At 44.6% G+C, this 25916-nt stretch overlaps 1 protein-coding gene across 1 annotated transcript in view; it reads right to left on the bottom strand.

Moving 5' to 3' along the window:
• Nucleotides 1–1257: 1257 nt before the first annotated feature.
• Nucleotides 1258–25916, bottom strand: part of LOC144493129 (gamma-aminobutyric acid receptor subunit gamma-4-like) — a 465743-nt gene continuing 441084 nt past the window's right edge. Inside the window, exon 9 of the mRNA XM_078212032.1 lies at nucleotides 1258–1584. Within this exon, the coding sequence (XP_078068158.1) occupies nucleotides 1306–1584 (279 nt within the window). The 3' untranslated portion in view covers nucleotides 1258–1305. The remainder of the gene's footprint in view (nucleotides 1585–25916) is intronic.

Below are 25916 nucleotides of genomic sequence, written 5' to 3'. Positions count from 1 at the left end.
CAGTCCAAAAGATGTGCTGGTTAGGTGCATTGGCCATGCTAAAATTCTCCCTCACTGTACCCGAGCAGGTGCCGGAGTGTGGCGACTAGGGGAATTTCACAGTAATTGCAGTGTTAGTGTAAGGCTACTTGTAACTAATAAATAAACTTAAACTTAGGTGCCAGAGTGTGGCCACTAGGGGATTTTTATGGTAACTTCATTGCAGTGTTAATGTAAGCTTACGCGTGACATTAATAAATAAACTTTAAACTTTAAAAACTATAAAGTCTAGCCGTGGTTCTCCCATCAGCCTGTTGAGTCAGTGGATGAAGCTTATCTGAAGCACACACTTAATGTTTTTTTGTTGCCAATTCCCTGCTCCACACAATTTAGCTCTGTCCACACTCCAAATGTTCCTCAATGTACTCACTCCAGATGTGTAGATGTGTGTAAACAGACAGTATTACTGATTCACATCAGAGTGTAACCTCCCACAGTGCTCTAACCTGAACTTGAGTAAAAAAAAGAAAATGTTGGAAGTGCTCGGGATGTGAGGCAGCATCTGTGGAAAGTGAACCAGTTAAAGTTTTGAGTCTGTGCAGACCCTCTCTGCATAGATGTTGCCATACCTGCTGATTTTAGCGGCACTTTCTATTTTTATTTCCAATTTCCAGAATTTGCAACGTTTTGCTTTTATTTCAGGCTCTTGATGTTCAGAATAAAAACCTGTAGGATCACCATCACCCTTTTCTCTCACCCAATCTGATCGCAATATTGGCTCTTCCAAAGGCCCTGGTCTGTGTGATACCAACGCTGCCATGGCCACACTTGCTTATCTGACCAGTTACGGTTGGCCTCAGTATCACTGGATTTTTGGTGGTGGCAAGGAGTCTTGTTGTCAATGGTTTCAGGTGAGTTGAGGGGGAAATGGATCAACATTTCCTGCTCCTGATCATCAACCAGTTGCCCTTTAAAAGGGTATCTGGTTAAGAAAAGGGCATGTGATTGTGCTGAATAGCCCTTTACCAGTCACTGTCCATCTAACTGTTTAGACAATGTAGGGCAGGGTTGGGGGAGGGGGTTGCTTATGCCCACACAGAGCATTCAGGACAGAAAGAGCCGTTAAGCCCAACTCCCCAATGATAGTGTTTATAACCCACAGCAGTTTCTTTTGACTGTTGGTCATCTCAGTTGAAAGCATTTCCACCTAGCCCGCCCTCCTTCACATTTTTCCCTAGCCTTTTGAAGAAGGGACTGAGACAATGGAGTCAAAAGTTTAGCAGAAGATCTTTTATTGTGGAATTAATTTAGCATTGGGACAATAGGTCACAGGTAGAGATACGAGATCCAATAAACAAGATTGAAAAGTAGAAAGGCAGTGGGAAAGAAAACCCGAGAGTAGACATCCAGTCTGGAGATGTGGATGCGGATGCGACCCCTGCGCCAAGTGCCAGTTTGACAGTCCTCGATGCAACAGAAGAAGGAGCGGCAGTTCTTCCCCTCCAGACAGTCATCAGGCTGATCTTCCTCAGATTCCTGCCACTGTGTCAGGTTATTCATGGTGATGGTGGTGAAACAAGGTTCCACATCTGGTTCACTAGACTCCTAAAGAACCAATTAGAAAAAAGATCAACTCGGTAACGGGTTAGGAGTGAGGAGAGACAAGGTCAACCTACCCCGTAATCTGATTAACCCCGTGCTGTCTCTCTCTGACTAACCAATGGCAGAGCTCTGGCGAAGGGTCATCTAGACTTGAAATATTGGTTCTATTCTCTCCTCACAGATGCTGTCAGACCTACTGAGATTTTCCAGAATTTTCTGTTTTTGTGTCACTCTGTACTGTGTCTGATTAACTCTGTGCTGAGTGTCTCTGATTAACCTTTTGCTTAGGGTTTCTGATTAATCCCACACAATTTCTGATTGATATATTCCTGGCTGATACATGTCTTCAATGGTTAACTCTCCATCCTCCTCTCTTCACACCATTGAATTTCACAGCCAATACATTTCCTAGCTTGTAATCTCACCTCCTTCCTTTCAGTCCATGTTAAATGGAGGACAATTTGCTGATAGGTGAATTGACTGATGAGCCCTAATCTTTTCCTCCTCCAGAATACAGATTTGCCCATTTTCAATGGGATCCATTGGAAACAGGACTATTTTCCAAAGTCCTAGGATCAGTTGGAATACACATTCCGTGATTAAATTGATCCATTGTTGGGCTCCAGTCCTATTCATGTACCAGAGCAACAAAAAACAGAATACTGTGAGCTTGAAACTAGGATTCTCGGTAGTGCAGATTGTCAATGAATCACTCCATCCCCAAGATGCTCCATTACTGTAGTGTCTGATTCTTTCATCATCTTATCCTACCTGAAAATGGATGTACACAATCCAGTGATTCAATCTGTTATTTTTATGCTGAGTTGACATTGGTACCAATCACTGATTGAGTAATGGGATGGATCAGCCCCCGTTCACATCAGCGATCAAGTTGCTGCTAAATTTGCTGGGCCCATTTTTCAGGTGTGCCTAGGGCACCTGGAGTAGATGTCAGCTTCCTTATGTGTGCAAATAATGGGACTAATGTCTCCTTTTAGCCATCTGGCTGCATTCAGGTGGTTCGGAATTGGATCAGGATCCTTGACCTGTTCCTTATGATTTGTATAGGTTACCGAATGCCATTGCTGAAGAAGTTGTGGTTGTGAAGCCAGGAGGATTAGAAGTGCTCCCCCCATCCTGCCACCCTGACTCCACATCACTCACAATCCCCTCGCTCCCTCAAACTGCTGCTCTACCAGCACCCCTCCTCAACTTACCTCCAGATCAGAGCCAGAGGCGCAAATGGTCAATCAAAAAGAATTGAGCTGTCTGTAGTTGCTCAACAGGCACTCTCAGCCATTCAGTTTGCCCAAGCTTGTTAAAGAATAGGAAGCCCAAGAACAAACTTTGAGACAGATTAAAATCTCTTGTTTAGAGCCAAAATGGCCATAAACAATTCCTACTCTATTCTGAGCTGTAGCAGGAGATTTTGCACTCCCAGTGTCGTAAAATTGAAAAGGTTGTGGAAAATAGGAACACTTAAATGCTTCAAAGCAAGTGTGTCATTCAGGGCCCAAACACACTTTTCTTGTGAAACAGCACTTCATGTGCACCTCCTTCAATCAGATCTATTGCATTCACTGCTCCCAATGAGGTCTACTCTACATCAGAGAGAACAAGCGCAGGCTGGGTGGCAACTTTCTAGAATACCTTCGTCCGTCTCCAAGCAGGACCCAGACGTTCCTGCCACTCGCCATTTCAACACATCACCCTGCTCTCCACTCCACATCTGTCCTTGGCCTGCTGCAATATTCCAGTGAACCCCAATGTAAACTGGAGGAACAGTACCTCATCTTCTGATTGTTCATTTTACAGCCTACCGGACTGAACATTGAATTCAATAACTTCAGAGAATGAATTCTCTCCTCCACCTTCTCTCCATTGCCATCTACTTTATTTCATTTCTTTTCATCTTATACACCCATTTCAATCACTTTTTATTCTTATTTTCATTTTTCCACTTCTGAAATCTCACTTTCCATCTCGCTCCCCCCCTCTGCCCCCCCCCCCCCTCCCCTCCCCGCCCGCCCCCCGACACCCCACTCCCACTCGGGCCATCTGCCATATTCCTACACTCTGCACCTTTGTTCTGCCATTTACGCATTCCATTCTCTTAATGGAAGCTCTTCGCACTATTCTCAGCCTTTATCATCACTATTTACATTCCCTTTGTCTTTTTGTCTATGCCATTCCTATCAATTACAGCAGCTCCCACAATCCCCCACGCTCACAGTATAAATCTTGTCCAATTTTCCTTGTCTTCAGCTCTGACGAAGAGTCATCCTGACTCGAAACGTTGGCTCTATTCTCTCCCCACAGATGCTGTCAGACTTGCTGAGATTTTCCAGCATTTTCTGTTTTTGTTCCATACTATCATGGCTCGTACAGGGATTGAACCCATGCCATTGGTGTCATCCTGCACTGCCACTCCAGCCAGCTAGTTCACTAAGCTAAATGACCCGAAACTCTTTTAATTTGCAAAGAGACAATCTATTCAGGATTTCATATGGTCTACCTCCTCTATTTCTATCTTCAATTTTTAATTTTTTATTGTCTAACAGCATGAGGTAATATTGTTGATCTATATTTCTGCCATTTCACTGTGTGTTTATTGCATTTTCCCTTCAGAGACCTATTGCTATTTTGATTTTTCATTTGGCATTTACCAGGATATGTTTGTGGAAAACTTTACCATTTCTTTTCATATTGCTTCATAATTTAATCTCCTAGTTCCTCTGCTTTTCTAATTGATTTTTGATTTCTTTCCTGCTTCAAATTTCCTTTTGTCATCCTCACTTTTATAGTTTATGTAGTTAGTGTGAACTTTTCTCTCTAGTTTTATTTTACCCTTATCTCTTTATTCACCAATGCTGATTCATTATTAGCTAGCCTGTTTTTGTTATTGAGTATATTTCTTCTGAACTTCATTGCTCATTGTTTTATATATTTCTCTCCACTATTCTCTCTTTCTGTGTTGTTTACTCTGGTGCACCTTCCCCAGTTCCATTCTCATTCACTCTGTGTCCAATCTATTCCTCTGGTCTTTGTCTTATTCATGTCTTTCTCACTCTTCATCATAAACCTTACAATTGCTATTGCCTAGATTGGCGTTTCCCAAACTTTCCAGCCATGGAACCCTGCTGACCTCCCCGGAATACTGAATGAATCCCGGAGAAATATTCTTATTGAAGAATTAAACCACAAAAAAAAGTTATTATAGCGCAACAGCAAAAACATACAAAAATAAACTTAAAAGATGTTTCTGTTTACATGTAAACATTTATTATAATAAAAGTTTCTGTTATTCAAAAGATACTTCCAAGTTTTACCTTTTTTAAAATCATTTTTAGTGGGACCACCCATTCACTCACTCCCTCACCCTCACTCAACATTACCCTCACCTACTCTGACCCACCTTCTCACCCTCCCCCTCCCCCACATTCATCCTCACCCTTCCCACACTCTCACCCAGAACCTCACCCACCATCACGCACCCATCCTTTTCTTTTCTGCTCTGTTTATGATCACTCCTGCCTAGATGGTTCCTATGCTGTTTTCTTATCTGCTCTGTTAGTTTCCCATTACTAGATGCAACAATGTTTCCTCTCTTCTTAGACCTCTTACATACTTGGTTAAAAAAAATGAACACACTGCAACTCTTTCCCAATCTCTTCTCACCAATTTCATTGTGTAGTTGAAATTTCTCATGATTATTATTCACTTTTTAAAAAACTCATTCAATGAATTTGCTGATAGTTCTTCCTACACTTCCACTTCTAGGTGATCTGTGGAATGCTGCTATTAGCAGGTTACAAGATACACAGGGAATTGTGTGTTGCTGTGTCTAATTATTATATACACACAAAAATCGTATGGAGGGGACATTCCTTCCACAGATGTTGCCTCCCCTGAATATAACTGTGCATCTGTAGGATGACACCACCCATTCTGGGTTTCTTTTTCCCTTCAGTAGCTTTTCCATGAATGTGGTGTGTACTCTGCAGTTAAAATATTATTTTTTACACAAAATTAACCTAATTATAATTAAGGTTCCATTCAAGAGGATTGAGTTTCAGATTTAGATCATATCTTATCTTTATTTCTCTCCATGTGGTTATTTTAATGTCAATTAAGCCTTCTTCTCTACTATCATGATGTTGTCTCGAATACAGCCACCTCTTTCCCCAATATTCAATATCCTGCAACATTTAATTACCAGTCCTGATCTTTTTGTAACCATGTTTCATGAGTCTATCTGGCTCCTCACTACAAATTATTGCCTCCAGTTCTCCTGTTTTGGTTCTGAGGCCGTGTGGTTTATTTTGGTTTTCATTAATTACTCCTCACATTTTATATTTTTATACTTATGTCTAGAATTGTATTTGTTCCATGAATTTTTATGGTATTCTTATTCCTTTCGATTATCTGACCATTATTCTTATATTTCTTTTATCTTCATGTTTATGATATTTTCAACAAATTCCTCCTCCTGGTTCTTACTTAAAGTCTAAACTACTGCGCTCTTTATCCTCTCCACTAGGGAACTTGTCCCAATCCAGTTCAACTGGAGTCAATCCCATTAACATAGTACAGTACAGGGGGAAGTGGTAACATGGTGGCATTGTCACTGGACTAGTAATCCAGAGACCCAGGGTAATGTTCTGGGGACAAAACAGAAAAAGCTGGAAAGTCTCAGCAGGTCTGACAGCAGCTGTGGGAGAAAGAATAGAGCCAATGATTCAAGTCAGGATGACTCTTCATCAGAGACCTGGCTAACACCAATAGTAACACTAAGCTACAGTAATGGCAACAAAATAACTGAATTGTAACTGAAAACCCACGTGGTTCACTAATGCCCTTTAGGGAAGAAAATCTGCCGTCCTTACGCGGTCTAGCCTACATGTGACTCCAGCCCCGCAGCAACGTGGTTGACCCTTAACCTCGCTCTGAATTGGCCCAGCAAGCCATTCCAATTGTATCAAACTGCTATAAAAAAGATCAAATAAGAATCATTACATTTCAGTAATCGCTCAAGAAGCTGGCCCACCAACACCTCCTCAAGGGTAATTAGAGATAGGCAAAGAATGCTGATCTTGATAGCAATGCCCACATTCTATAAATGAAAAAAATACTTAAGGGAGCAGTGTAAGAGGACTGGACAATTGGAACCCTCTTGAAAAATGGGAGGGGCAGTCTGATGCGGATGGAGGGGAAATTCTTTAAAGACAATAATCTGAGACAAGTTTCATTGTCACTTAGGAAAATATGGGTAAATGAATGATAGCCAGAATGGATTTGTTAAAGGCAAATGGTGCTTGACTAACTTGATTGAGTTCTTTAATAAAGTCACAGAGACGGATGATGAATGTTTTGCAGTTCAAGTTGTATATGTGGATTTTTAATAAGCGTTTGATGAAGCGCGCACAATAAATCTGTTTATTGAAGCCTAGGGATTCAAAAGGGCACTGGCAGCATGGATACAGGCTTGGCTAAGAGACAGAAAGCAGAGAGTAATGCAAATGTTTTTTACATTGGAGACAAGTATACAGCAGTGTTCCCCAAGGGGTCAGCACCAGTTTCACTGCTCTTTCTGATATATTTTATGGTCTGGACTTGTGTATATAGGGCACAATTTTAAAGTTTGGAGAAGACACAAGCTATACATGTAATAAACAGTGAGGAGGATAGCAACAGACTAATAGCACTGAGATGTGAAATTATGCAATTTAAAAGGGAGAATGAGGAGAGGCGATTTAAATTAAATATTCCAAATTTAAAGGGGGCTGTAGGAATACTGATAGCCAGGAGTACGCACATACAAATCTCGGAAAGTGCTAGGACAAGTGGCGAAGGCTGTGAAAAAGTCAGGTAGGATCTATGGTATAATGAACAGAAGGCAGAATTTCCCAATTTGCGCACTGAGTGCTGCAGCGGGCATTACAAGTAGCGGCTTTCTCGCCAGCTGCAATGATGGGTTTTCATGCTGTATCATCTGCTGCAGAGTTCATTAAATACTCATCCACAGGAACTCTGGCGAGAAGTCCCCGATTCACCCGCCGCACCATGACCTCCCCGCTGCCTCACTCCAGACGAAATCCCATCTGTGCCACCAGGGTAAGTCCATCCTGTCATTGCTCTTCCCTCACGGAGTCACCAGCCCATCACACATCTACATCCTGGTGACGGTGGAGGGAGCACACGCAAGTGAGGAACCTACAACAACTCTTCCCACAAAACAATGACACTGTGAGTATTTTGTCCTCTTTTCAACTCCTCTGCCACACACTAATTTTCTCTACTTTTGTTCATAGCTTTAGGAGAACCGCAAGCCTATCCCTCAGCTCCAGAACACTTCAGATGAGGAAATTGTATTAAGCAGCCTTGAAGATCCATCACAGCGTTCTCCCATACCCTTCAGAACCACAGAGACACACACATTGCTGAAACTTAGATCTAGATTAAGTTCAGCATCACAATCTGGTGAGCACAGCACACAACCTGGTTCACAACATGCAGAGGCAGGGACATCCAAGCTCCCCAGCACTGGGAGGACTGCTGGAGCGAGGGTTTTGCTGAGTCTTGGTTAGATGACGAGTCTCAAGACTCGGTCCAAAATCAGTTGTTGGAGTTGCAGCGACAGTCCAGGGAACATCAGAAAGGAATTTCAGCTACACTCCACAGATTGCAGTGAATGATGGAGAGGTCTGTTCGCCTTCAGTCTCAGGTGATTGAGTCACCATGCTGAGGTCAATACTGGCAGGTTAATGGTTGCTGTGGAGATCTTGGTCCAGGACAATGGTTCTGCACTGCTGCAGCATCAGCAGTTTGTCACTGTAACCCTTGGTGGCCTCCATTAGTGGCTACATGAGAGGGGCTTGGGGCAGCTTGATCTCACTCTCCTATCAACTCAAGGAATCAGCCAGGAGCCCTTGGGCGCCCATTGGGTGGAGGATCAGCAGGTATACACCTGAGGGCAGCCACCCAGGTGACTCTGGGAGTATCCATCCAATCCCAATCCCCTTTTCCTGTGACCCTATCAGCTTCAGCTCCACAGGCTGGTGGGGGTGCTGATGCCCACAACACAACACCCAAAGCAGTCCTGGGACCTCCAGCTCTTGGCCCCCCAGAGGACCCCACCAAAGTCAGCACAGGAATGGGATGTAGCACTCAGCAGGCTGCCTCCACCTCCGCTATGAATGTTGGGGAAGCACCAAGTTGTAGCGGTAGGGTTAGGAAACCTGAGGAATATTAGGAGCACAGCTGTTAACCACATGCTTCAATGTTCGCTAATCTAAATGCAATGCCATGATGTAGAGATGCCGGTGTTGGATTGGGGTGGGCACAGTAAGAAGTCTCATAACACCAGGTTAAAGTCCAACAGGAGCGCTGCTCCTTCAGCTGATGAAGGAGCAGTGCTCCGAAAGCTTGTGATTCCAAATAAACCTGTTGGACTTTAATCTGGTGTTGTGAGGCTTCTTGCTAAATGCAATGCAACACATTTCACATCTACTTTAATGTATGCCTCCTCTTTGAGCTGTGTTGCTGTCAAACAGGTTGTGACACCATGGTCCCTCCCCCATTTCTAGCAGGTGCCTCTTGTCCAAGTACTGTGTGCCCATTCACACATCATTCCCGAAATCACTGATGCATCATCCTTCAGGCAAAGTTTCCTTGTGGGAGAACCTGGTTCACATGCTTTGCAGGATCATGCAGTGTGAATCGTGCCTGTGTAAGATTGAAGTTAGAACATAGAACATAGAACATTACAGCGCAGTACAGGCCCTTCGGCCCTCGATGTTGCGCCGACCAGTGGTACCAATCTAAAGCCCCTCTAATCTACACTATTCCAATGTCATCCATATGTTTATCCAACAACCATTTGAATGCTCTGAATGTTGACGAATCCACTACTGCTGCAGGCAGGGCATTCCACGCCTTTACTACTCTCTGAGTAAAGAACCTACCTCTAACATCTGTCCTATATCTCTCACCCCTCAATTTAAAGCTATGTCCCCTCATGCTAGCCAACATCATCCGAGGAAAAAGGCTCTCACTATCCACCCTATCTAATCCTCTGATCATCTTGTATGCCTCTATTAAGTCACCTCTTAACCTTCTTCTCTCTAACGAAAACAACTTCAAGCCCCTCAGCCAAGTTAATGTGTCCTTCTAGCTCAGCTGCTTTCAGGAAAGGTCAAGCTCTATTGTAGAAGGAGAGATGTTGAAATATATATATCCTAGAAATCCATGTACTCTCTTTAATGCAGCTGGCATTCCAAACTATGAGTCCCTTCTCAGGGTTCATAGCACCATAAAGAATAGGAACAGAAGTAGGTAATTTGGCCCATTGAGTCTGTTCCAAAATTCAATGAGATCATGACTGATCTGATATAATCCTCAACTCCACTTTTCTGCCTTATCCTCATAACCCTTAATTCCCTTACTGATTAAAAATTGGTCTATTGGCTCATGTGTGCTCCTGTGTGTCTATCGTGTTTCTGGGTTTCAGAATTCACATGTGGCAGGATCAATAATAATTGTGAGGAACTTGTTTCCTGAGTGTGCCTAGGCTAGGCCACTTTCAGCCACCGTATGGTATGCCACTAAGGCCTACATCCTTGAGAGTGTTTACCTTTTGGTTGTCCATCCAGCAGTCGTGAGGCTCTATTCACAATATTGGGATGCAGCGCTGTGTGTAGCCTGATCTTAGCACTCACATGGGTCAGTGATGGTGATTAAAAATGGTGAGATACTGTGCTCAGTGGAACATCAGAACAAGCTCTGGAGGTGCATGTGATGGATTGAACCTATGCTGAGGGAAGCCATTGGATAGAAGCGAGGATGTAGTGAGTCTGACGTGTGTTCTTTATTATCGAATGAAGCAACCTTGAGATCTTCATGATGTCTGAGCTTTCTGCAGATCCCCAGGAATAGCCATGATGGTGGACTGTCTTTGCTTCAGAGCAGGAATTGAAATGTGACATTTACAAACTTGTTATATTCAGATGAGTCACATCCATCGAAATGTAAGGATTAATGCAGTCTAGCATCCCTAACTGTGTGAGTGACAGATGTCAAGGAGACACAGAGGATGCAGACATGTCCAGGTGGTTTGCTTAAAATCTGCATTCCGCCCTTGGCAGCCTTGGCCCCAGAAGTGCCTCTCAGTGTGAGCCTCAATGTGACACAAAGAATGTTGCACAGTTGCTGCTGTTGGATCACATGGGGGAGCTTGGTGATATTGAAGTAACAAGTCCAGCAAGGATAGTACACCAGCTGGCCCTTCAAATCTGCTCCACTCTTCAATATGATCTTGGCTGATTCTCTATCTCAACACCATACTCCCGCTCTTGCCCCTTCCCCTCAACATCTTTAGCGTCTAGAAATCTATTTTCTTCTTAAATATATACAGTGATTTGGCCTCCACAGTCTTCTGTGGTAGAAAACTCCACAGGTTCACCACCCTCACTGAAGAAATTTTTCCTAATGCCAGTCTAAAATAGCCTACCACGTATCCTGAGACTGTAACGCTTAGATTCCCTAACCAGAGGAAACAACATCCGTCCAATCTGCCCAGCCCTGTTAGAATTTTATATGTTTCAATGAGATCCCCTCCATTTTTCTGAATTCCAGTGAATACAGGCCCATTTGACCCAATATCTCTTCAAATGACAATCCTGCCATCCCAGGAATCAGTGAACCTTCGCCGCACTCCCTCTACAGCAAGCATATCTTTCCTTAGATAAGGAGACCAAAACTACATACACTTTTCCAGGTGTGGTCTAACCAAGGCCCTGCACAACTGCAGTAAGACATCCTTGCTCCTGTACTGAAGTCCTCTTGCAATGAAGGCCAACATACCATTTGCGGTCCAACTGCTTGCTTACCTACATGCTTGCTTTCAGTGACTGGTGCACTCAGACATCCAGGTCCCTTTGTACGTCAACATTTCCCACTCTATCACCATTTAAATAATACTCTGCCATTCCATTCCTTTGTCCAAAGTGGATAACTTCACATTGATCCACATTATAATCTGCCATGTATTTGTCTAAATCACCTTGAAGCCTCTTTAACATCCTCCTCACCATTCACATTCCCACCAAGTTTTGTGTCATCAGGATTTCTGGAAATATTACATTTAATCTAAATTATTGATGTAAACTGTGAATAGCTGGGGGCCAAGCACTGATCCCTGTGGGACTCCACAAGCCACTGCCAGCCACTTCAAAAAGGACTCATTTATTCCTACTCTCTGTTTCTTGTCTGCTAGCAAATTCTCAATCCATACCAATACATTACTCCTAATCCCGCATGCTTTAATTTTGCACACTAACCTCTTATGTAAGCCTTTATCAAAAGCTTGCTCAAAATCCAAATACACCACGTCCACTGGTTCTTCCTTTTTTATTCCATTAGTTACATCTTCAAAAACTCCAATAAGCTGACAAGTGGCAAGTGGCACAAATGCCAGGCAACGACTATCACCAATAAGCGACTATCTAACCACTGCCCCTAGACATTCAATGGTGTTACCATCACTGAATCCCCCCACTGTCAAAATCCTTGGGGTTACCATTGACCAGAAACTCAACTGGACTTGCCACATAGACACAGTGGCAACAAGAGCAGGTCAGAGGTTAGGAATACTGCAGCGAGTAACTCACTCCTCATTCCCCAAAGCCTATCCACAAGTCAGGAATGTGATGGAATACTCCCCACTTTCCTGGATGTGTACAGCTCCAACAGCATTCAAGAAGCTTGAGGCCATCCAGGAAAAAGCAGCCTGCTTGATTGGCACCACATCCATAAAACATCCATTCCCTCCACCACCAACGCTCAGTAGCAGCAGTGTGTACGATCTACACTGCAGAAATTCACTAAAGATCCTTAGACAGCACTTTCCAAACCCACAACCACTTCCATCTAGAAGGACAAGGCAGCAGATAAATGGAACACCACCACCTGAAAGTTCCCTTCCAAGTCACTTAACATCTTGACTTGGAAATATATCACCGTTCCTTCACAGTCACTAGGTCAACCACATTGTGAGCATAAATGTGCTGATGACCCGGGTGGACTCTGACATTCCCCATCTTGAGGTCTCTGGCATATCTCCCTAATCCCCCACCACCCACAACACGCCAGTCATGTATGAGCCCTCCTTTCCCCCACCCAGTGCATGTCTCACCCTGTAGCCCCGTGCGCTACAACAACCCAAATCCCCAATATCCATTCCCCAAGTCGAGGCCTAACCCTGAAGCCAACTCAACCCACCTGCCTTCCATCCCAAGACTGAATTGCTGTTGGCAGCTGAGCCAAACAAAAAATCCTCAGTCTGGGAGCGCTGCGTGAGAATGAACCTTGAGTGCCGATGAAAGTGTGGCTCGCCACGTTCACAGCACTTATTTAGCCTTGTGAAAGATGTCAGTGTGATGGCACGCCAATGTGGCCCATTGATTCAGCTTGAGGGGTGGATCCCAGAGAGGAGCGGATCCCAGAGAGGAGCGGATCCCAGAGAGGAGCTCTTTGGAGGAGTATTAATGATATTCAAAATATGCCAAGTGTGTTCCTGATGGTGGACAGGCAGCCCACCATTGGATTATGATGGACTGATTGCAAACTGGTTTTACGATGTTGCAAAACTGATTCTTCTGCACTTGCGATATTTTCCACTCCTGCCTGCCACGATACCCACCGTGGGGAGGAGCGGAAAGTCCTGCTATACAGCTAATTATATAATGTCCTTGTTTATACACCTTATAACCAAGGACATTATATAAAACCTTCTTCCAATACTGGTTCGGCCTCATGCTTAATTCTGGCCAGCACACTTTAAGAAGGCTGTCAGTGTCTTGGAGAGGGTGATGAAAGGTTTACTAGAATGATACCAGGGTGAGGGACTTCAGTGACATGGAGACACTGGAGAAGCTGTTCTCCTTACAGCTGGGAAGCTTGAAGGGATTTGATATTTAAAACCATGACGGGTTTGACTGAGTAAGTGAGGTGAAATTGATTTGAGTGGGTCAGAAATTAGAGAAACAGATTTCATTGACAAAACAAAAAACTGGAGGGGCAATTGGGGTGGGGTGAGAATTTATTTTCATGCAGCAAATAGGGGAAGCTGATCCTATTGTAGCTTTCAGATTGGAATCGGATAAACAGTATCAGTGCGGATAGGCAACAACACCTCCACCGCAATTATCCTCAACACCAGTGCTCCACAAAGCTATGTCCTCAGCCCCTTACTACACTCCTTATACACCTATGTGGCCAAATTCCGCTCCAACTCAATTTTCAAGTTTGCTGATAACACTACCATAGTGGGTTGGATCTCAAATAATGATGAGGCAGGGTACAGAAAAGAGACAGAAAATCTGGTGAACTGGTGCAATGATAATAATCTCTCCCTCAATGTCAACAAAATAAAGGAGATAGTCACCGACTTCAGGAAGCGTAGTGGAGGACATGCCCGTTTACATCAATGGGAATGAAGTAGAAATGGTTGGGAGCTTCAAGATTTTAATGTGTTTAGCTCACCAACGACCTGTCCTGGTCCCCCCATGCTGACACTATGGTTAAGAAAGCCTACCAACGCCTCTACTTTCTTAGAACACGAAGGAAATTTGACATGTCAGCTACGACTCTCACCAACTTTTACAGATGCACCATAGGAAGCGATCTTTCTGGTTGTATCAGAGCTTGGTATGGCTCCTGCTCTGTCCAAGACCGCAAGAAGCCACAAAGGGTCATGAACGAAGTCCAATCCATCATTCAAACCAGCCTCCCAACCATTGACTCTGTCTACACTTCCTGCTGCCTCGGAAAAGCAGCCAGCATGAATAAGGACCCCACACACCCCGGACATACACTCTTTCACCTTCTTCCATTGGGAAAAAGATACAAAAGTCTGGGGTCACCTGCCAACTGACACAAGAACAGCTTATTCCCTACTGCCATTAGACTTTTGAATGGTCCTATCACATATTAAGCTGATCTTTCTTTACACCCTATCATTAACTGCAACACAATGTTCTGCACCCTATCCTTTCCTTATCCCCTATACTCTATGAATGGTACGTTTTGACTCTAGAGCGCACAAGAAACAATTCTTTTCATTGTATCCTAATACATGTGACAATAATAAATCGAATCAAATCAAATCAAAAACACTTGTAGCAAAACATATTACAAGGCTATGGGGTAAGAGTCGAGGATGTTGGATTAACTGGATATTACCTACCAAAGACCAACTACACACACTATAGGCCAAATTAATTTGTGATTCTATGCAGATTATCAAATCCCCCAGGACTGTAGTCTTCCTATTTCCACCCTGCTCCCTTATCCCTTGGACTGCTCCCTGCTTTACAGTGCCATGATTATCATTCAGGTCAGAATCCCTGTCACCCTTATGCTTATTCTCAAGTTTAGCAGTTGAATAGGACTGTGGCTGTGGGCAATCCTTTATCTCATCTGGTTTCCTTTTGCCTTGCTAACTGACTGTCCCATTGGACCCATGTTTTCTTCTAAGGTGTGACTGAGAATTATTGAGATGGTCATTCTCCTCTTCCCTTACATGTTTGAATGTCCCTGATGCACACATGCACACATGAACAATTTTGGAGTGACTCAAGGCAGATCTGGGATAGCGTTGCTGTTCACGCATGCCCATACTCTGCTGCCCCAACATACTGACAGTGTTGTCAGTGTAAATCTTTATCTTTGGATTAGCAATATTCTAGAATTAATAGATAAATTGAGTCCAGATTATAGTTTGTGGCTTAATTTCAGATTATTTTGTAATTAAATATTGAGTATTTATTTCCTTATTTAACTGGAGATTTAAAATTGACAGATTTATTTATACTTAAAAATAGCCAATCAGCCGGCACAGAGATAACAGCCTCCTTCTAGAATGAGGGGAAGTGAAGAATACTGTCTATCACCTCTCATGCCTATAGTGAGCCTGGCATGTGCAAACTGCACCAACTAACTGATTCCTAGTGCTGTTCCATCAAAAATATGGAGATGAATGATACAAATCTTGCGTGACATTTGTCACAATACTTGCAACCCAAAAAAACTGCCCAAGATCTTTTCCATTCTTAAAAGCAGAAGAAGCCTTTCTCTTGTCTGCATATCATTCGAAATAATTACTTCATATAAAGGGGTATAATTGGATTCTATTTTCTCAGTAATCTCTCAGATCAGAAAGATCAACTGGCGCCTGAGCAACAAAGCAGAATGATTGAAAAATGTGGTTCTTCAATATTGTTGAGAAGTATTAGAGCCCTCATGTGTCTCTGTGCAATAGCCTGTAAGAGGTCAGAGCACAAAGACGGGATATTCCACAATTGTAACTTTGTTTTCTTAATCAACAAGTCTGAAGACTCTGCTGATTGCTACTTCTCACTACAATATATTTTCAATATCTACTACGCAACACAACATTATCATGATATTTCAATACCTCAAAAAACTAACAAATTGCACCAAGAAACGAAGGAGGTAGTCATTGACTTCTGGAAGGATAGTGGAGGACATGCCCCTGACTTTGTCAATGGGGATGAAGTGGAAATGGTCGAGAGCATCAAGTTTCTAGGTGTCCGGATCACCAACAACCTTTCCTGGTCTCTCCACATCGACGCTATAGTTAAGAAAGCCATCAACGCCTCTACTTTCTCAGGACGCTAAGGAAATTTGGCATGTCTGTTCTGGCTCTCACCAACTTTTACAGATGCACCATAGAAAACATCCTTTCTGGTTTTATCACAGCATTTGTGATATATATACTTGCGGATAGCGAAGAGCATTGTCGGGCAATACAGCAGGATATAGATAGGCTGGAAAATTGGGAGGAGAGGTGGCAGATGGAGTTTAATCCAGATAAATGCGAAGTGATGCATTTTGGAAGAAATAATGTAGGGAGGAGTTATACAATAAATGGCAGAGTCATCAGGAGTATAGAAACACAGAGGGACCTAGGTGTGCAAGTCCACAAATCCTTGAAGGTGGCAACACAGGTGGAGAAGGTGGTGAAGAAGGCATATGGTATGCTTGCCTTTATAGGACGGGGTATAGAGTATAAAAGCTGGAGTCTGATGATGCAGCTGTATAGAACGCTGGTTAGGCCACATTTGGAGTACTGCGTCCAGTTCTGGTCACCGCACTACCAGAAGGACGAGGAGGCGTTAGAGAGAGTGCAGAGAAGGTTTACCAGGATGTTGCCTGGTATGGAGGGTCTTAGCTATGAGGAGAGATTGGGTAAACTGGGGTTGTTCTCCCTGGAAAGACGGAGAATGAGGGGAGATCTAATAGAGATGTACAAGATTATGAAGGGGATAGATAGGGTGAAGGGTGGGAAGCTTTTTCCCAGATCAGAAGTGACGTTCACGAGGGGTCATGGGCTCAAGGTGAGAGGGGCGAAATATAACTCAGATATTAGAGGGATGTTTTTTACACAGAGGGTGGTGGGGGCCTGGAATGCGCTGCCAAGTAGGGTGGTGGAGGCAGGCACGCTGACATCGTTTAAGACTTACCTGGATAGTCACATGAGCAGCCTGAGAATGGAGGGATACAAACGATTGGTCTAGTTGGACCAAGGAGCGGCACAGGCTTGGAGGGCCGAAGGGCCTGTTTCCTGTGCTGTACTGTTCTTTGTTCTTTGGTATGGCTCTTGCTCTGACCAAGACCGCAGAAACTATAAAAAGTTGTGAATGAACCCCAGTCCATCATGCAAACCAACTTCCCATTCATTGATTCTGTCTACACTTTCCGCTGCCTCGGAAAAGCAGCCAGCATAATCAAGGACCCCACGCACCCCGGACATATTCTCTTCTATCTTCCTCCATCGGGAAAAAGGTACAAAAGTCTGAGGTCATGTACCAACCGACACAAGAACAGCTTCTTCCCTGTTGCCATCAGACGTTTGAGTAGGCCTACCTTATATTAAGTTGATATTTCTTTACATCCCAGGTATGACTGTAAATCTACATTCTGCAACCTCTCCTTTCCTTCTCTATGTATAGTATGCTTCATCTATATAGTGCATAAGAAACAATACATTTCACTCTATACTAATACATGACAATAATAAATCAAATTAAATCAAAGACAGAATGAGATAATAGGTAACTAGACAGAAGGACAATATAGAAGTCAATGCAAAAGACTCTTGAGAATCATGTCGAGGATAAGGCAGTTTACAGATTCACTTTGAGCCCATTATAGAACATAGAACAGAGAAAAACTACAGCGCAAACAGGCCCTTCGGCCCACAAGTTGCGACGGTCATGTCCCTACATACCTAGGCCTATATATAGGCTTACCTATAACCCTCAATCCTATTAAGTCCCGTGTACTCATCCAGAAGTCTCTTAAAAGACCCTATCGAGTTTGCCTCCACCACCACTGACGGCAGCCGATTCCACTCACCCACCACCCTCTGAGTGAAAAACTTACCCCTGACATCTCCTCTGTACCTACTCCCCAGCACCTTAAACCTGTGTCCTCTCGTAGCAGCCATTTCAGCCCTGGGAAAAAGCCTCCGAGAATCCACCCAATCTATACCTCTCAATATCTTGTACACCTCTATCAGGTCACCTCTCATCCTTCATCTCTCCAAGGAGAAAAGACCGAGCTCCCTCAGCCTAACCTCATAAGGCATGCCAACCAATCCAGGCAACATCCTTGTAAATCTTCTCTGCACCCTTTCAATCATTTCCACATCCCTCCTGTAATGAGGCGACCAGAACTGAGCACAGTACTCCAAGTGGGGTCTGACGAGGGTCTTATAAAGCTGCATCATTATCTCCCGACTCCTAAACTCAATCCCTCAATTGATGAAGGCCAGCACACCATACGCATTCTGAACCACCTCCTCTACCTGCGAGGCCGATTTAAGAGTCCTATGGACCTGGACCCCAAGGTCCTTCTGATCCTCTACACTGCTAAGAGTCTTACCCTTGATATACTTCTTCATCCCATTTGACCTACCAAAATGGACCACTACACATTTATTCGGGTTGAAGTCCATCTGCCACTTCTCCGCCCAGTCTTGCATCCTATCTATGCCACGCTGCAGCTTCTGACATCCCTCCAACCTATCCACAACACCACCAACCTTTGTGTCGTCGGCAAACTTACCAACCCATCCCTCCACTTCCTCATCCAGGTCATTTATGAAAATGACAAACAGCAAGGGTCCCAGAACAGATCCCTGGGGCACTCCACTGGTAACCGACCTCCATTCAGAAAAAGATCCATCTACAACCACTCTCTGCCTTCTGCAGGCAAGCCAGTTCTGAATCCACAAGGCAACAGCCCCTTGGATCCCATGCCCTCTCACTTTCTCGAGAAGTCTTGCATGGGGGACCTTCTCGAACGCCTTGCTGAAATCCATGTAAACCACATCTACCGCTTTTCCTATGTCAATGTATTTAGTCACATTTTCAAAGAACTCCACCAGGCTCGTAAGGCACGATTTGCCTTTGACAAAGCCGTGCTGACGACTCTTGAGCATACTAAACTTCTCTAAATGTTCATAAATCCTGTCCCTCAGGATCTTCTCCATCAACTTACCAACCACTGAGGTTAGACTCACTGGTCGGTAATTTCCTGGACTATCCCTATTCCCTTTCTTGAAAATAGGAACCACATCCGCAATCCTCCAATCTTCCGGAACATCTCCCGTCTCCAACGACGACGCAAAGATCATCACCAGAGGCTCTGCAATCTCTTCCCTCTCCTCCCACAGTAACCTGGGGTATATCCCATCCGGTCCCGGTGACTTATCTATCTTGATGCTATTCAAAATTTCCAACACATCCTCTTTCTTAATGTCCACATACTCAATCTTTTCAGTCCGCCTCAAACCTGTCGTACAACCACCCAGGTCTTTTTCCACCGTGAATACCAAGGTAAAATATTCATCAAGCACCTCTGCTATTTCTTCCGGTTCTGTCCAGACTTTCTCACCTTCACCTTTTATAGGTCCTATTCCTTCACATCTCATCCTTTTACTCTTCACATATTTATAGAACGCCTTAGGGTTCTCCTTAATCTTACCGGCCAAGGCCTTCTCGTGACCCCTTCTCGCTCTCCTAATTTCTTTCTTAAGTCCCTTCCTACAAGCCGTATACTCATCTAGATCCCTATCATCGCCTAGCTCTCTGAACCTTTTGTACGCTTTCCTTTTCTTTCTCACTAGGTTGAGCGCAGCTTTCGTACACCACGGTTCCCGTAACCTACCAACACCTCCCTGTCTCATCGGAACGTTGTCATGCAGAACTCCAGATCTGGATCCCATGCCCTCTCACTTTCTTGAGAGGTCTTGCATGGGGGACTTCTATCCTGGCAATTTTGCTCCAAAATGCCTGCTTACAATAAATGTTCAGTCGCAACAAAATAAATAGTACTCCAGCCACAATTCCTTCCTTTGCTTGCAAGATAATTATGGATGACAGAGACATCTAACCCAGCTAACCTCATCCATCCAGGACAACATACAAACATATGTATTCGGAGGATAGACCATTTGGCCCACTCGAGCCTGCTCTGCCACTTGGTAACATTGTCTGCATCATACCAGCGACTACAACTCAAAAGTATTTAATTGGCTGGAAAGCAATTTGAGACATTGTGAAAGATGCTGTTTAAAAGTGGGGTTTGTTTTTCATTACATCTGTACACAGTCCGCAGAGTGACTGCGGCAATGGTGAAACTGGAGGTTCAACGCTGATTATTGAAGGATAATTATTCACAGAGCAATCAACTGATGTTTGGAAAATGGCCACAAAGAAATCACTACGTTTACAAAACAATTCAACTCTGTAGCTCACCTCCTCCCCAATCCCCTGAGAAACATTCCATACAATTCCCCCCTTCCAACCTCCCTCCCATGCCCCCTCCAAATTCTATCTAACTTTCCCTAACCTTCCACCAACTCCACCAATCCTCCCCCCTCAATTTCCCCCTCCAACCTTTCAGCCAATCCCCGCAACCACCCCTACGCCTCCCAAAACTGCCCTCAAACCCACCCTTCAGCCTTCCCCCAATCTCCTCTACACCTTTCCTCAATTCCCCCTCCAGCTTTCTTCAAAAACTCCCCATGAAACCTCACTCAAATTCCCCCTCCAACCTGTTGCCATCTCACTCTGCAACTACAAAATAATCTGCTCCTAATCTCCAACCTTCCTGCAAATTCCATCTCCAAACTCTCCTCAACCTCCCCCTGCAATCTCCCCTTGAAACTTCTTCCCTATTCCACCTTCAACCTCTCCTCAATCTCCCCCTCCAACCTCCCCACAACACTATCGCCCCCTTCGGCCTTCCCCAATTCCCTCTCCAATCTCACAAGCATTCCCTCCAACCTGCCACCCCTCCACTCCCGCCCACCTACACCGCTAACTTTTCCTCAAACTCCCCCGCTAGCCTGGCCCCAACCACATTCCCACTACAGACAAAGTCTCTTTCTCATACACGCTCTCACTCACACGTGCACAGACACGCTCTCTCACACGCAGACACACACTCTTTCCCATGCGCACACACACGCTCTTACACACACACGCACACACACGCTCACTCTTTCTCACGCGCACACACATGCTCTCTCTTTCCCATGCGCACACACACGCTCTCTCTTTCCCATGCGCACACACATGCTCTCTCTTTCTCACGTGCACACACATGCTCTCTCTTTCCCATGCGCACACACATGCTCTCTCTTTCTCATGCGCACACACATGCTCTCTCTTTCCCATGCGCACAAACATGCTCTCTCTTTCCCATGCGCACACACATGCTCTCTCTTTCTCACGCGCACACACACACTCTCTCTTTCCCATGCGCACACACATGCTCTCTCTTTCTCACGCGCACACACATGCTCTCTCTTTCTCACGCGCACACACACGCTCTCTTTCTCACGCGCACACACACGCTCTCTCTTTCCCATGCGCACACACATGCTCTCTCTTTCCCATGCGCACACACACGCTCTCTCTTTCCCATGCGCACACACACGCTCTCTTTCTCACATGTGAACACACACGATCTCTTTCTCACACGTACACATACTCTTTCTCATACACGCTCTCTCTCACATGTGCACTCTCTCTCACACGCGCACAGACACACGCTCTTTCTCACGCGCACACACACGCTCTCTCTTTCTCACCCGCACACACACATTCTCTTTCTCAGACGCGCAAACACACATTCTCTCTTTCTCACACGCACATTCTCTTTCTCACACACGTGCACACACATTCTCTCACACACGCACACACACATTCTCTTTCTCACATGTGCACACATACACACATTCTTTCTCACATGTGCACACACACAATCTTTCTCACACGCATATGCATTCTTTTACACACATGCATATGCATTCTTTCACACACATGCATACGCATTCATTCTCACACACACACATTCTCTCACACACACGCATTTTCTCTCACACACACGCATTCTCTCACACACACGCATTCTCTCACACACACGCATTCTCTCACACACACACGCATTCTCTCACACACACATGCATTCTCTCACACACACGCATTCTCTCACACACACACACGCATTCTCTCACACACACGCATTCTCTCACACACACACGCAAGCTCTCACACACATGCATTCTCTCACACACACGCATTCTCTCACACACACGCTTTCTCTCACACACACACGCAAGCTCTCACACACATGCATTCTCTCACACACACATGCATTCTCCCACACACACGCATACTCTCACACACACGCATACTCTCACACACACGCATTCTCTCACACACGCACACATACTCTCTCACACGCATTCTCTCACACACGCATTCTCTCACACACACACGCGTTCACTCACACACACGCATTCTCTCACACACACGCATTCTCTCACAAACACATGCATTCTCTCACACACACACGCATACTCTCTCACACGCATTCTCTCACACACGCATTCTCTCACAAACACACGCATTCTCTCACACACAAATTCGTATTCTCTCACACACACGCATTCCCTCACACATGCACGCATTCTCACACACACGCATTCTCACACACACACACGCATTCTCACACACAAACATGCATTCTCTCACACACACATGCATTCTCTCACACACATACGCATTCTCTCACACACACATACACATTCTCTCACACACACATTCTCTCACACACACACGCATTCTCTCACACACACATGCATTCTCTCACACACATACGCATTCTCTCACACACACATGCATTCTCTCACACACATACACATTCTCTCACACACACATGCATTCTCTCACACACATACACATTCTCTCACACACACATGCATTCTCTCACACACACACGCATTCTCTCTCACACACATACACATTCTCTGACACACACATGCATTCTCTCACACACATACGCATTCTCTCACACACACATACACATTCTCTCACACACACATGCATTCTCTCACACACACACGCATTCTCTCACACACACACGCATTCTCTCACACACACACGCATTCTCTCACACACACATACACATTCTCTCACACACACATGCATTCTCTCACACACACACGCATTCTCTCACACACACACGCATTCTCACACACACACATGCATTCTCTCACACACACATGCATTCTCTCACACACATACACATTCTCTCACACACACATGCATTCTCACACACACACACGCATTCTCTCACACACACACGCATTCTCTCACACACACATACACAATCTCTCACACACACATGCATTCTCTCTCTCACACACACACGCATTCTCTCACACACACACGCATTCTCTCTCACACACACGCATTCTCTCACACACACATATGCATTCTCTCACACACACACGCATTCTCTCTCACACGCATTCTCTCACACACACGCATTCTCTCACACACACATGCATTCTCTCACACACACAGGCATTCTCTCACACACACGCATTCTCTCACACACACGCATTCTCTCACACACAGGCATTCTCTCTTTCTCACGCACACACATATCTTCTCTTTCTCCCACACGCACAAATTCACTTTCTCACACACGCGTACGTTCTCTTTCTCACACGCACTCTCTTTCTCACGCACGCACACATTCCCTCTTTCTCACACACACATTCTCTCTTTCTCACACACACATTCTCCCTTTCTCACACACACATTCTCTCTTTGTCACACACACATTCTCCCTTTCTCACACACACACATTCTCTCTTTCTCACACACACATTCTCTCTTTCTCACACACACATTCTCGCTCTCTCACACACACACATTCTCTCTCTCACACACACACACATTCCCTTTCTCACACACACACATTCTTTCTCAGACACACACATTCCCTCTTTCTCTCACACACACACATTCTCTCTTTCACACACACACACATATTCTCTCTTTCTCACACACACATTCTCTCTTTCTCACACACACATTCCCTCTTTCTCTCACACACACACATTCTCTCTTCCTCACACACACAGATTCTCCCTTTCTCACACACAATCTCTCGTTCTCACACAAACACACATTTCCTTTCTCACACACACACATTCTCTTTCTCACACACACAAACATTCTCTCTTTCTCACACACACGTTGTCTATTTCTCACAAACACATTCTCTCTCTTTCTCTCACACACACACATTCGCCCTTTCTCACACATTCTCTCTTTCACACACACACATGATCTCTTTCTCTCACACACACACATTCTCTTTCTCTCTCACACACACATTCTCTCTTTCTCACAAACACATTCTCTCCCTTTCTCTCACACACACACATTCGCCCTTTCTCACACATTCTCACTTTCTCACACACACACATTCTCTCACACACACACATTCTCTCTTTCTCACAAACACATTCTCTCTCTTTCTCTCACAAACACACGTTCGCCCTTTCTCACACATTCTCTCTTTCTCTCACACACACATTCTCTCTCTCTCACACCCACATTCTCTCTTTCTCACACATACACACACACACATTCTCATTTTCTCACACACACACACATTCTCTCTCTTTCTCACACACACACATTCTCCGTTTCTCACACACACACATTCTCCCTTTCTCACACACACACATATTCCCTTTCTCACACACACACATTCTCTCTCTCACACACACACACATTCTCTCTTTCTCACACACACACATTCTCCCTTTCTCACACACACACGTTCTCTCTGTCTCTCACATACACACATTCTCCCTTTCTCACACACACACATTCTCTCTCTCTCTCACACACACACATTCTCCCTTTCTCTCTCACACACACATTCTCTCTTTCTCACACACACACATTCTCTCTTTCTCACACACGCACATTCTCTCATTCTGTCACACACACATTCTCTCGTTCTCACACACACATTCTCTCTCTCACACACACACATTCTCGCCTTCTCTGACACACACACACATTCTCTCACACACACACACACACATTCTCTCTCTCTCACACACACACATTCTCCCTTTCTCTCTCACACACACATTCTCTCTTTCTCACACACACACATTCTCTCTTTCTCACACACGCACATTCTCTCATTCTGTCACACACACATTCTCTCGTTCTCACACACACATTCTCTCTCTCACACACACACATTCTCGCCTTCTCTGACACACACACACATTCTCTCACACACGCACACACACATTCTCTTTCTCACATGTGCACACATACACACATTCTTTCTCACATGTGCACACACACAATCTTTCTCACACGCATATGCATTCTTTTACACACATGCATATGCATTCTTTCACACACATGCATACGCATTCATTCTCACACACACACATTCTCTCACACACACGCATTTTCTCTCACACACACGCATTCTCTCACACACACGCATTCTCTCACACACACGCATTCTCTCACACACACACGCATTCTCTCACACACACATGCATTCTCTCACACACACGCATTCTCTCACACACACACACGCATTCTCTCACACACACGCATTCTCTCACACACACACGCAAGCTCTCACACACATGCATTCTCTCACACACACGCATTCTCTCACACACACGCTTTCTCTCACACACACACGCAAGCTCTCACACACATGCATTCTCTCACATACACATGCATTCTCCCACACACACGCATACTCTCACACACACGCATACTCTCACACACACGCATTCTCTCACACACGCACACATACTCTCTCACACGCATTCTCTCACACACGCATTCTCTCACACACACACGCGTTCACTCACACACACGCATTCTCTCACACACACG

The sequence above is a fragment of the Mustelus asterias genome, chromosome 4 (genome assembly GCF_964213995.1).
Source record: "Mustelus asterias chromosome 4, sMusAst1.hap1.1, whole genome shotgun sequence".
NCBI lineage: Eukaryota > Metazoa > Chordata > Chondrichthyes > Carcharhiniformes > Triakidae > Mustelus > Mustelus asterias.
Note: the sequence above shows the minus strand (reverse complement) of the source record. Positions and strands in the feature narration are given on the sequence as shown.